The 14442-nt window shown below is 44.0% G+C and overlaps 1 protein-coding gene across 3 annotated transcripts in view; it reads right to left on the bottom strand.

The window, feature by feature from the left end:
* Positions 1 to 14442, bottom strand: part of SLC2A13 (solute carrier family 2 member 13) — a 153765-nt gene that overhangs the window by 4216 nt on the left and 135107 nt on the right. For 2 of the 3 annotated variants that reach the window (XM_039700497.1, XM_039700495.1), the window contains one exon: positions 8103 to 14412. In XM_039700497.1, the coding sequence (XP_039556431.1) occupies positions 14186 to 14412 (227 nt within the window). In that variant the 3' untranslated portion in view covers positions 8103 to 14185. Of the gene's footprint in view, positions 1 to 8102; positions 14413 to 14442 lie in introns of those variants that run through there. The other variant, XM_039700496.1, reaches the window with a different exon arrangement.

The following is a 14442-nucleotide window of genomic DNA, read 5'->3' as shown; positions in this document are numbered from 1 at the left end:
AAAGTTTCTGATAATATTGTTTCTAGGTTATATTCTTGCCGTCTAAAAAGTTCCTGGTAAAGGTGTCAGGGAGACTCACTGTTACTAACATCTACTTACAGATCCACACACCCTCACTTCTATATCGATATCTCTCTATCTTAACTGTGTGTGTATGTGTCTGTACATAGATATACATACACCTATGTATAAAATTTAGAAATGCCTGTGCTGGCATTAGCCAGCTGGCTGCATGCAGGGTTCTTCTTCTTCACAAACTGCTTGGGCAAAAGCTATGCTGAGGAGACCTCCTTAAACAACAGGAGATTTGCCTCTATAAGGTTAATATGTTGTGCTTTCCCCTTGAAGTCTGCTGTTAAAAAATTCACTGCCCTTATTCCCACCAGGTCAGGGTTTTTTCTATGCTTTGTAGAAGGGGTGAGTGTCACCCAGCCTAGATGAGACTTGTCACCATTCTTTGTTCTCATCATGAAAGAAGTGGCTGGTTTTTCTATGCTTTGTAGAAGGGGTGAGTGTCAACCAGCCTGGATGAGACTTGTCACCATTCTTTGTCTCTGTTCTCATCATGAAACAAGTGGCTGGTTTTGCTGCTGTTTTTTTTTTGGTTGTTTTTTTTTTTTAAGATAAGAGCCATTTTTAAAGGAAGGTCTACATTGCTCAACAGTTTGCAGGTTTATGTCTGTGCTGTTTTTTAAAATAGCAGCTCAGAAATTTCAGTGGACTGTTCTGTACTTGGAAGAAAATAGCACTGTCTTCTGTATGTATAAATTGCATACATAGGAAGTGGTTTGCACAGCCAGACTTCTGAACCATGTAACTATCACTTAGCCAATTCACTGCCCACTTCCTAAGGCTTGACATAAGCAGATTTTCTTTTTTAGGTTGCCTCAATTTGTTGTCAAAGCAAACTCCCTAGTAATTTTTCTTGAGCTGCAATATTCATCTTCTTCACAGGAGATATAATTTATTTGAATAACAGCTATGATTTTCTGAAAGCTCAGCTGTTAGCTGTGGTTTCTAAAACATAGTTTTTCACTCAGCATGACCAAGTCAATTCAGATTGTGCCACACCAGCAGCAGCCCATGCTGGCTTGAATGTTTTTTTCCCGACAGTCCCTCACACCTGGTACACACCTGCCAGTCCTTCCAGCAGTGTGTGTCCAGCTTCCCAGCCTCCCCCACAGCTGATGTGTCCCCAAGGCACTTGCTCTGCCAGCCTGCAGTACACTGTGGCAGAGGCCAGGGAGTGGCACATAATAGCTAAAAGCTCCAGGGCTGTATGCTTTAGGCTAGAAGGGTTTTATTACCCCAGCAGATGTAAAATTGCCTCATGGCCAAAGAGTTCTTTGGTGTCTGGGTTAGAGAGGTGCTGGTGACCCAAATAGAGATGAACTGCCATTAACTTGCAGTGGAAGTTCTGCTCCTGGTTTCTCTGATGGTGGCACTGTTGCTGGGACTTTTAAACCGTGGTTAGTTTTACACTGAAGCAAGCTACCCACATTCAGGCAGATACTCCAGGTCTGCAGAGCTGGCCTCTGAGCTGACACATTCCCAGTCTGTGCCTATGAACCTAAGGGACAAAGAACACAGGTTGGGACTTCGGTGGGAAAAGAGGGACAGTTGCACCATGTGGATGTGTGTGTGGGCGGTTTCAAATGCTCTTTATTAAGTTATTGCTCATATTTTTCATGGTTAAAAGCCTCTCAGCGGGTATCGCTTATTTTCACTTCAGCCACTGATATAGAAGATCTCACAATCTGTCCAGTTCCAGCCGGGCTTCAGCCTGAACTGCACTGAAATTCCACTGCTCAGTGCCAGAAACTCACCCTCTGACTGGCTGTACAGAAGAGCTGCCTATATGTCTCTACTGCAATAATTCACCTCTTGAGATATCAATCACTGTATGTTTCAAAGCCTTTGGATGAGAGTATATAAATTCAAATTACATCCCCATTTTTACCTGTAATTGCAAAGCAATCAGAAGGAAGAAAACTATCTTTGTGGTGCTGGCAATGATGACAAATAAGGCTGCATGCTCTTTTTAGCCACCAGAGATGTATTTTAAAGTAGTTACATTACTATTTTTTGCATTAAAAGAGACTTTTGTCCTGTGCTTTCTCCTTAACTCAACACCAGTCTGCCATTCTGCTCGGGTGCTTTCTTTCCCTTGATTTTTTGTGACTTCAGGGAAGAGCTGAGTTTGGTTTAATAGCAAATAAGAACTTAAAACTGTGCTTTATTCAGCTGATAATTCAGCAGCAGCAATGATTGTCATCTCACTAAATGTAATGATTGTCATCTCACTAAATGCATTCAGGCACCACCAGCTTTCTCTGAGGTAATAGCTTAGGCAGAGGCTCCCCTTTCTCATCCATGCCATTCCCCTGGCAGGATGCTGAGCCTTCAGGGAGGCCATGGAAATACACATGTTTTTAACTGTTTGGTAAGCATAAATTATAAGTAGAATTTTCCTGGAGAAAAGGACAGAAGGGTACCTGCAATTAAACAAAAAAACAGGAGTATTTATTTATCAGTGGCAGTCAAATGCTTCTAAATAGAGATTGAAAGACTCTCACTGAAAATAGTACCATAAGCTTCAGTCAGAATCGCTTTTAATAAGCAGCTGGTAACTTAATTTCCCTCCAAAATCAGGTCTAATGATCTGCAAGGTAAGGTTTTCTGGGCAAGCACCAAAAGAAGTTTTGTCATTAATGGGCAGTTTGTTGCTGGATGTTCTGCCAAGAGCCTCCACAAATGTTGTAGAAAATCTTATTTCATTTTCATGAAGGATTATCATTATAGGAAATGAGAGGCTTAAGTCTTCATACAAGTAATTATTTCTCTGGTAGAAACTGTGAATTGGCTTTTCAAGGGTTTTAACAGATAGCAGATTGAAGGAGGATGAGGTTTCCTGGAAAAAATATTAAACTCTGCGTTCAGTGCCTCCTCTGTCCTCACAAAAGTCAGTGACCTTTCTGCAATGCTTCTTCAGCCTGTTCTCCCTGACAGCCTCCACCAGGTTAGAGGTGACAATCCCAGTCACCCAAACCAGAGCTTGCTTCTGCAGGGCTGCTGATGTGGAACTCCAGCCAGGGCTCCTGACTCTGAGCTGAATACTGAACGTGTCCCCCTCTGCAGCCACGCTGCAGTGACTCCACACCCTGATGGGGCTTGCTCTGGTGCCACAGCCCTCTGGACGTGCAAGGCCACAGGAGCAGAGCTCTCAGCTCTCACACAGCACACGGCTGCAGAGGTGCTGACACACCTGCTCTGGGACACGATGGGGGATCTTGGGCCCAAACACAGAGCGGAGGAGGGTGAGAGAGTCAAGATAAGGCAGGAGGCTGAAAGGGACCTGTTGAATTATTTAACAGAGCTGAGAGAAAACATCCAAACAAACCATTTATTTGTGCCCATTTGCAGAGAGTGCTGTGATTTACTGCCAGTGTCACACTCAGCACATGGGTGCTGGCCTGGCCCAGAGCTGTGGCTGATCATAGGGCAGACCAATATATCTTATTGCAGAAGATTTATTTAATTTCCTGGGCTGGAGTCATTATTGGGAAACAGGAGGTCTGTAAGGAGCTTTGCTCTCCAGAGAAGCTTCACGCCACACAAACAAATTAATTTTTGGAGAACCCCAAACCAGCTGAAGCTGGCAGGGATCTCCAAGCTTGCCAGTGCAAGCCCCACTCATAGCAGGGCCAGCTGGAGCAGGGTACTTTGGGCCACGGGCAGCTGCTGTCACAGACCCCCAGCCTGGGGCTGGGGGAATAAGCCCTGCCAGGTGGGGGGCTCCAGGGAAGCTGTGCCTGCTCCCAGCAGCTGCTGCAGATGGAAGCAGCCACTGCCTGAGCCATTTCCTCCCTGTGCTGAGAGCAAGGCCTGAAGGAAGGGGAGCTGCAGATGTATGGGGAGGGAGGTTGGGTGCTGCTGCTGCTGCCCTGCTCCACCTCCTTAGAGCACAGCTCCTGCCTCTCTCGCCTCTCCTCACCCACATTTCTGTGCAGCAATGAAGAGCAGCAGTGTTTCACCCCAACACCAGCTCGTCCCTGAGTGCACAGCCACAGAGCTCCTCCAGCAGCCCTGCAGCCTTGGGCTGCACTAACTACAGGCACTCATCACTCTCCCTCCAGGGACTGTGAGGGTCCCAATGCCCCAGTGTACCCCTGTGAATCCCACCAGCCACAAGGAAGCCTGACATATAGAGAGAATACAAAAGCTGTCTCATCTGGTACCAGGCTGGGGGTGGCAGTTAGCCTTCACCCAGCTTACGAAAACTTTGCTTGCTCTTGACTTTTTTCCCATCATTTTTAGTAGCCCATGAGAGGAGAGCAGTGGGGACACCAGCCCCAGCTCAGCTCCAAAGCTGCATGGGGCATGTGCCTCTGCCTCAGCTCTCAGCCTGCCTGCAGGGTATGGGCACCTCAAACACCAGGGAGAGCACAGGAGGAGCCACACAGCATGAGACTGACTGCCTGACTGCAGTCACATCTTGTGACAAACCAGTGACAGGGCACACTGATCAGACATCCTGCACAATGAAGGAGCTCACTGGGAGCAGCCAGACAGTTTTGATGCCATCTCACCATGAATGTATTAGAACAAGTACCAATTTCATGCTTATTCCAAGGGACCACTTCCCAGCGGGGACCTGGCCACCTGCTGCAGGCCACAACTGCCACTTTAGGGATGGAGAAGTCCTCTGGCACTTTCAGCACAGCTCCTTATGTGACTGCCTACAGCCTCCCCTTTGCAACTACAGCTCTGCTGAGTGGCCCTGAGTGGAGGCTTCAGGTGGAAAATCTGTTTGTGTGATGTGGTGACAGCTGGATGGGGATACGGGGTCTCACCAGCCTCAGCTGTGGAAATGGTTTTGAAAAGGAAAAGCTGCGGGGCTGGGAAGCCTGAAAATGCCAAATGTTAAGGAGAAGGGCAGGATGTGCCAGCAGAGCAGGGCTTGGCTCACCCTGCTCCTGACCCTGTTCCTGTGCCTTGTCACCATGCAAAGACTGGTGAATGCAGCTGAGAACAGAGCTGGCCATGGAAATAGGGACTAATTCTCTTATATATGCAGTTTTGATAGATTAGGCAATTAACAAAGTGCACTGCAGCACTCAAGAAGTGTAAAAAAAAAGTTAAAAATTGAAGACTAAGCCTATGAATCTGAGTCCTGGGGAAAAAAAACCTCTGTTTTTTAGAGAGAGATTTAAATCTTGACTCAGCTGCATCCTCAGCCCACAGCTGCCATGGAAATAGGGACTAATTCTCTTATATATGCAGTTTTGATAGATTAGGCAATTAACAAAGTGCACTGCAGCACTCAAAAAGTGTAAAAAAAAAATTAAAAATTGAAGACTAAGCCAATGAGTCTGAGTCCTGGGGAAAAATCTGTTTTTCAGAGAGAGATTTAAATCTTGAATCAGCTGCATCCTCAGCCCACAGCTGCTTTCTGACTTTGCTCCCCTCTACCCAGGACAGGTTGACCCTGTCCCCTGACATCACACAGCGGTGTGGCAGAGACTCTATGTCCTCACACTCACACCACTAACCATCCTCCACACCTTATGCCCTTCCTTCCCCCAGCCTCTGCTCAGGATTTGCTTTGTGTTTTTTCCTGCTCATGTTGCCATGGCAACCTTATCCAGACTCTATTCCACGTATCACCTTGATTATGAAGTTCAGCTAATCCAGCCCCCTCTGCCCTCAAACTGCTCATGTGTCTCAAACTGCTTCCCTGATAGGCCCCCAAACTCTTACTGTTCCTTCAGGCATGGATCTCCCCCACCTCTCCAGCCCCCTTTCTCCACCTTTAATGTTTTGTAACTCTCTTTCCAGTGGGGATGGACACGTGAGTCACTGCTTTTGTGAAAGTGGGGGGGCCTTTGTTTTCCCTTCTCACACCTGAGTCCCCTCAAGGGATGTGCTCCCCTGGCATCAGTGCTCTGCAGCTTCCACTGAGCATACTCTGAGCAAAACTCCTGTGTGTTTGTAAGGATCTGTGTGTTCTGATCGTTCTGATCTTCTGAAGAATGAGCCACAGAACAGGGCTGCTTGGGAAGCCTTTCCTTTCCCTGCCCTTGTCTACCTGCAATAAAAGGCACCTAAATCCCCCCTGTGTGGTGCAGGTGTTAACGTGTTACAAGATTGTGGGTAGGTCATTTTGGATGTGTGCTTCTCTTTCTTCCTTCACACAATACCTCTTACTGCTCCCTGTATGACCCCCTGCTTTTCTGTTTGGTATAAGGATTCTATCTGGGCTTTCATGGGATATCACAGCACCCAGGATCAGAGTGTGCTAGCTAAGGTAAAGGTTTTGCACATCAGAAAAACAGATGGATCCTTGTATGCTCCTGAAACCCAGATCCAACATCTCCTGTAAAAGTATCCAACCAAATTAAACTCACACAGCCCTCCAGATTTTTTCTGTCAAAATTAAGATGCAGAAAATATTCCTGGTACTTGTGCAGTTAACTCTCAAAAGGCAAAAGCCTTCCAAACTACAGGTCTGTGCAGACCTTCTCAATCACACACACACACGGCCACACAGAAGTACTGGGTAAGTAGCACAAGTTAAACAAAGGAGTGAAAACCTGCCCTGGAGACCAGCTAACAAACAGCCCCAGCATGAGACTGTGGAATGATGCAAGTGTGTTGACTGGTTCCCCCAGAGATCAGCTGGTTGCTTGATGGGCTGAATGTGTTAGACTGTCCATCAGGAGAAGAGTTGAGATCACATTCATTTTGGGTCAAGTGGAAGTGAAACTGCAGCAGCTGAAGCACCCGAGTATGTTTGTGCAGGGAGCTCGTGTGGGTGAGGGGTGAACTGGAGGGACACCAGCTCAGGGGACAACTGGCAGCAGGTCTCAACCAGCCCAGAGCAACTCAGCAGGTGACAACTGAGATTAGAGAAAAAGGACTTTTTTTTTTTTAAACTTACCTTTAAGTTCCCCACTTACTTCCCACAAACTGTAGGAGCCTTGAAAGAAGCATTTTTGCCTTGCATAAAGCAAAGGCCACACAGCACTCCATGGGTGACTTTAGCTCAGATGGAGCATCACCCAGTCCTGATACTGAAAATGCTCACAAAGATTTGGAGCAACTACTGTAATTGCCTGCAGTTCAGTTCTACACAAGGGAGAATGCATTTGGCAAAAATCAATCCATCAGTAGTTGCTTTGTAATAGTAACTGGAGCATAGAGAAATGGCAGAAGGCAAAAAAATTGAGTGTTTAACAGCAGAGCCACCAGATTTTCATTATCCCACAAAGCTGCCATGTAGTTTTGGTGACAAGTAATATGAACTGCAGTCACTCATCATCTTTATAAGCACTATCAGCCAGAAACCTAGAAACAGAAGCTGTCAGTGTTGAGCTGAGCAGTGCTGAGCTGCCTCACTCCCCTCTTGGAGATATGCACTGCCCCAGATTGCCAAGCAGTCTCCACTGCCAGCTTCTCCCCATTGGCTGTGCTCTCTCTGCATCCTGGACCAAAAGGCTCCAGCTCTGTCAGATCTGGATCTCACCAGGATTCAGCTGTGGTACCTGTGGTGGGTGGATGTAGCAGAACCATCCCCATTTGTTCTCGTGGGTGTGATTCCACTGGGGAGTGCAGCCAGGGCAGCCCCAGCACAGCACAGCCATGGTCATGCTGCCTTTTTTTAGCCATCAAACTGATTCCAGCAATTTTCTTAATAAAATACACAGAATTAGGAGAGTTCCCCATTAGAAAACAGCAACTCCTGCTCTTTTCCCAGCCCATAATCAAGTCTGACAGTGTAAACTGCTGTAAGGAAACCAGTCTGTTTGGGCAGAGGACATTGCAAACCCATGGTGGGACACTGGGATAGTTGGCAGCTCTGTATAGCTGCATTCAGCTCTCCACACAAATTCTCCAGAAAGGAAGGGACACTTACCTGGTGTCACAGAACCATTCTCTGATTTGAAAAACATCATATTAAGATAATATTCGAGCTATTCTTACCCTTCCCTTATTTCAGGCAAGCCCGTGGCCTATCTGAGTTCATTTTGCTGAGCAATGCAAAGCTGCTGCTCTAAAAGGTGACCCAAATACTCAAACAAATGAAACCTTGAGAACAATTCTGTAATTAAGTATCTCACCTTTTATTTTGTTCATTTACACTTCTGGCACTGACAATTCTTTGAAGATATTTATTTTTATGTAAAGACCAAACTTCATTAAAGCAATCATAAGTCAATTAAATAATTTTACATCACTTAAGTTTCAGAAAATGTACAACACTTTCATACATTATAGGCTTGACCGGTTGGAAATGGAAATGGCACATTTTCAACATGGTTGAGAAATGACTTGGACAACCCAGCAAATTGTTTTGCCAAAACCTGTTTTGTACTGAATACCATAACCCGTGCCCAGGGATTAGTGTGCCTGATGGCACCATGTGCACATTATTCAGCATGGAATTATTACTATCAGCTTGGTCCCCAATAATGTCTCAGATATTCTAGATGGCATTTGTCCCACAAAGATCCAGTTAACCATTTTGTAGAGCAGTGAGATTCACAATGGAAAGCAGAGACATGACTCGTGCCACTTCCCAGTGAGGTCCCGGACCAGCAGGACACTGAGCACATGGAGAATATCAAGCACATGAATAATCCCATCAGTTTCACAGGGACTGTTGGAACACCTGAAATCAAACAGAAGGCAGGCGTGCACTGGGCAGGGCCCGCAGTGCAACGCAGCATCCCAGCACCATGAAACCACCTCGTTTCACTCCTGCTGAGCATCCATGAAGCTTCTCCTGCAGAAGTCACGATGATGGTCATACATTCAGTCCTCTCCAAAGTCTGTGTAATGTTTAAGGCAGCAAGAGAAATTTGCCTTTATTTTAACACTTCAGAAACAGATGGTTCCTTTAGAAATAGGTGGACAATATTCTTATTTCATCAGTATGCTCCTTATTTATATAAATGTCATGAAAGACCAAAGCAAATCCTGACAAAATTTTTCTCAACAAAATCAAGGAGAGTAACTGAAGTGGAGTTGAAGCTTTAAAATTACATGTGCCAGATCATTCACATGTAACATACTGTCTAGGGACAATGTGAAAAAGCAGGGATTTAGATGAAGTCTGTATTGTTGAGGCCTGACTCTTGTCAAACTTCCCCTGGCATGAGTGAGCTCTACTGAAGCCAACGAGTGAGCACCTCTGATGAGAGGTGTAAGATTAAAAACATGCCACGGTTCACACTAACAGGTCATTGTGGCTAAAGTATATTCTCATATACAGAACTCTGCAACACTATTAACACCCATTTACAAAACACTACAGTGATGATTATTGGCACATAAAAAACTCCTTCTCTATATGAAAACATACACAAAATAGATAGGAACTGCCTTTTTTATTCAGACTTTTAAAATCTATATATAGTTGCCTTTGAGGAATTTTAACCCCCAGTATCACAAACAACAATATTTCTTTAACAATAGAATTTTACTGTGCTGACATTTGAAACACTGCCACAATCTAGACCACTGTGGATTATGCTTAACTGTACTGTACACAAGGTGATGAAGATTGATAGAAAACCACTAAGATTTTTGCACAAAAGTATGACTTCTTAAAATAGAGAACAATTGAGTCACTTTATAGGCAGCAGCTACATGTAAGCTGTAAATGTTACCCGCAATAAAAACACATTTTGCCATAAAGCACATATTGTGGCATTATCTGCTTCTGGCCTGGTACACAAAGCTTGATTCTCTTCCCAATGCAGAGAAATGGGTTTGGTTAGCTTGATTCTCTCAGAAAAAAGTGCACAGATATCTTACTCTTTAAAGTGCTTTGCAGAACCGTCTCTTCTGCCTTGATTTCTACCCCAAGATCATTCTCTGCTGTAAAGATTCTGCCCCTTTTGCAGGAGTGATGTTCAGCTAACAAAGCCAACAATGCAAGTAAAATTTCAAAATGACCATGCTAGAAGAGCATCACCAAGAAGTAGAAAGCTGGGTAAAAAGTGGAGAAGTACAGGGTCTGTGTTTTCCTTGCCCACCAAATGCCTGTGGGACTGCACCAATACTCCCACGGCCTAAGGCAAGTCCCTGGCTTAGGGCCTGTAGCAGCCCCTGAAGGTCAAAACTTCCCCCCAGTGCTCAGCACAAGTGACTACAAATGGCAAAAGAGATTTCACCAAGGAACACGTACAACTTTGCCAACTCCACTGCCACGTCCTCACCTCCACACAGGCACGGGAGAGCAACACTAGGGTGCTTCTTCCCCCTCCATTCCTCTCCACAGGGCAAGCACAGTCCCTTCCCCGTCATCCTCACCCACAAGAGACAAGTCAGAGACTGCTCCTGCTGGCTACAACACCCATCTCTACTGAAACTTGACTTTGTGGTGCTTTCGATGCATCATTTCCTCCTTTTCCCCTCCCAACCCCAACTCCTACACGAGTGAAATGGGGCATTATCAACCCATCCAAAAATAAGTTAGTGTTGGAACAATGGTCCTTAGTGATTTACCCTTTCCTGCCCCAGCATTTCTGCCAGCGTTGTCACTGCACCTCCCCAGGAAACGTCTGCAAGAGTGACTGATCCAAGGTGCCCACACAGCAATGGAACTCCAGCCCTCCAAGTGACTCCTGGGCCTCGCTTTGACTCTATCTATTTTCAAACAGGTTTGGTTCTCTTGTTAAAAGATTATGTTGATCAACAAAGTGACAAGGGGAAGAAAAAAGTGCCAAATTATCTCAAGTTACTCAGCATGGTGAACAAACTACTATATGCAAATTAACATGAATTAAATTTTAAAATATTAAAAATGCATCAGGACTTGTTTCTTTTATAGCTGGTGTTAGCTCACAACATGTAGAGTCTGTGTATAATCAATATGCCCAATTCTACCAGCAGTATTACTCTAACACTCCTGATGCACAGAATACCTGAATTAAGTGTGCAGTCCTTGTGAAGAAACAATTTCACATCTTCTGCAAAAAGCTTTCAGTAAAAGAATGTTGTGCTTAGATATATTATTTATGCTACTTCATAAATTAAATTATTGTAATAAGAGAATATTCAATTACACTGTATTTTTATTCTTTTATCTGGAATGTTACTAAGTCTACCTTTAGCAAAAATCTCTTAAAACTTAAAATACTCATAAATATAAAAAATATTTGCAAAATAGAAACATATTTCTAATTTTCTTCATAAACTCTACATGTTCACAGATTCTAAAAATAAAACCCTAACAGCATAAGATTAATTTGAAGTATCTGATCTAATTTTCAATACACATGATGCTTGATTCAGTGTTTGTAAGGTACAGAATGCTTTCTTGGTGTGAAGAAACCCTAAAAGGAAGACTTAAACCCCGCTCTCCACAGGCACAGAACAGGGAGGGACAATAAAGAAGCCAATGTATTTTGTACCCTCATGGCCAGTAGCAGTGAGGAATAAAATACGTGTTTCAATTGCTGTGTCTTGGGAGAAAGGACCGGGGATACAAACCTTCGGGAATCTGTTTTCAGTAAGACTGAACCCGTGTGAGACAATGAGCCCAGCGCTGCACGCGACTGAGCGCCCTTTGGGAAGGTCCATGGAACAAGGCTGGCAGAGAGAGATGTCTTCTGCTGCTAAAGAGCCCCAGCACTGCCTGCAAAACAGAAGAGGCTGCTGACCCTGCGACAGTGACCTTTCCAGTGACTTTGCTTCAGTTCTGCCCAGTCCCTGCACGTTCCTCTCCCTGTGGACACAAGGCTGGGACACGGCCGGCGCTGGGACACTGGCTCCTGCCTGCTCCCAATCCAGACACACCAAGCAAGGGAATGCTCACAGGTGTGAAGGTGAGTGTGGGCTTGTGCTTTTGGGGCCATCAGAACCCTAAGTCCCCATCCCCAGAAGCCAGAAATACCCACTGAAACTGTGCAAGCACAGATTGGCTGTTACACATCTATTCACACACTGCTCTAGGTAACAAAACTGCTTCCAATTCGGGTCTTCAAACACCATTTTTTGGTTTTGGAAGATAGTTAATTTCTCCTTGAAATGATTTTGTTCTTCTCTGTGCCAAGTATCTCTTTTTCTCAAGTCAGGTACTGCACCTTCAGTGAAGGCTTCAAAGAGGTGACAGCCGAGCGGAGACATCCCGCAGCAGGGGCAGTTGTAGAGAGGTCTGAGGACCTCAGCATTTGCATGAGATACATCTGGAGATATCAGCATTTTCTACAGCTGCTGCTTTCAAGCATAAAAAAATTGTGCGCTTAAAAGGGAGGCAAGATGGAAGGCATGAGAATCCAGCCCTCTCACCACACAGGAGACATTCAAAGTTGAGCTGCTCTTTGCAAAAATGAATCTAAAATTCCCTCTACTATGTTTTCCCTTTAAGCCCCAGTCAAGTCACAGAAGGATTCCTTAAATTTTTTCTTTCCAAAAATATTTCTCTGATTAAGAAAAAAGAAAAAGAAAGAAGAAAAAAACCCAAAATACACTCAATCCCTGAAGGTCAATAATTGGAGAATAAGAACTCCCCCCACAGAAGATTTGATAACATAATGTCAGACTTCTTTACAACGACAAAACCCCATGTGTTATCCAATAAAAATAATTTAGTAACAAATGTCCAGGCTTGGTTTTGATAGCAACCCAACATTAAAAATATTTTTAAACTCAAGAAAAACCCACAAACCAAATCTATAAAAGCTAATGAACCTAATGACTTCTTTAATCTTTACACAATGAAAAATAAATGTATTTTTTACCAAATAAATGGGTGTCAGCCAACGGGGAGAGGAATTTTCCCACATTCTTCCATGAAGCGAATGTTTCAAAGATAAGAATTTGAATTGTTGATGATTTCAAACTCATATCTTTGAAGACTTAAAGCAGTGAGGACAGGACAAAGAAAAAACAAGTAATATTTTTACGTAGCTGCATAAAATTCAATTTGCCAAGGCAAGCAATCACAGCAGGTGAATAAAATACCATTCATATTTTCATTACCATGCTAAAGGCAGCCAAGTTAGTTTTGTGCCTGACATTTTCTTGACAAGTTTGCAATGCTTCGGTAAGGCAATTAATATGAAATGCAGGCTTCTGCCCAGAGCTAATATTTCTCTTTAGATCCAGCAAGACACCAATTGACTATGGAAATTTGAAGAAAAATGTGCTGGGAGTCATTTACTCGGCACATATGGAGATAAACTGAAGGCAATAATTATTCACAAGCAAAAGGCGCAGGAGGGATGACCACTGTGCATTTAGCAGCACAAACCCTCTCCCTTCCTTCTCTTTCTTTTAGCTAATGGTATTCAAAACTAGGCACAAACCAATATGTTCAAATGCTAAAAAGGAAAACAAACATTTTTTTTTTTAAACGGAAGCCTCTATGTTATACCTAGCAATATATACCAATACATTTGTACGTGTGGCCATGTACTGAGCTCTGTTTTCCTGCTGTCAGTAATTAATTTTGGCAGCTTTTCTCACAAACATAAACTCCCAACTGCAGCATGTACTCAGGAGCAGCAGTGGGTGGATAACCCATGTAGCACAGACACACATCAGCCTAGTGACCCCCCATCCAGGTGAGTATAGCTCTCTACTTGCTATCTCAAATAAATAATGGAAATTCTCTCTCTTTGGGTAAATTTAGGAAATGTCCCTCTGATGGATACTGCAGGTATTTGTACTTTCCCAATCAGTTAAACCTTTTAAATGGTTACTGTTACAGCAGCTTATGCCTTCATCCTTTGTTATAGTGCACAGCAGAGCTTCTTCCTCGGCTCCTGTGGGATGGGGATCCGACAGCTGCCGACTGCTTTCTCATCAGCCACTCAGTCATTTTAGGTTTTGTCAGTATTGGAGATAAGGACAGCCCCTGACCATCTAGGATAGCCTTCTGCATTCATCTGGTACAGTGCACCCTACTAAACCTCTGGGGATGGAGCAGTGTCACACACTTGGTAAGGTCACATAATTGTGGAATTCAATCTCTTTTGGAAGCCATTGCTTTCAGTTATCAAGAAAACGCTAGCATATTGAATTTCCTCCCAAATGGAGCATTTTTGAACATGAAGGCATTTTTAAATACACATTAGAAAGGAGAACCAGACCAGAAGCAGGGCAGTGAGGTCATCAAAGAGCTGCTTTTCCCCCAGAAGGCTTTTAAATGATTAAATACATCAGCAGCTGAAAATTATTCCACATCAGAAGCATCATTGTCAGAAAGATGGTAATTACTTCCCTTCACCCGAATATACTCGATATACCTCCCTTCATCAGAATCTGACATACCACATGTACATAGCCTGTTTTCAAACAAAGATTCAATTTCCTCCAGTTTTTTCCCTTTAGTCTCAGGAAGGCAGCCATAGATGAAAACCAGTCCCAAGGCAGCAAACCCTGCGTAGAGGAAGAAGGCTCCTGCAATGTAAAACCATTGTCACAGTCAGT

This window comes from Passer montanus, unplaced genomic scaffold (assembly GCF_014805655.1).
Source record: "Passer montanus isolate IOZ18808 unplaced genomic scaffold, ASM1480565v1 scaffold141, whole genome shotgun sequence".
Classification (NCBI taxonomy): domain Eukaryota; kingdom Metazoa; phylum Chordata; class Aves; order Passeriformes; family Passeridae; genus Passer; species Passer montanus.
This window is presented reverse-complemented; position numbering and strand designations above follow the sequence as displayed.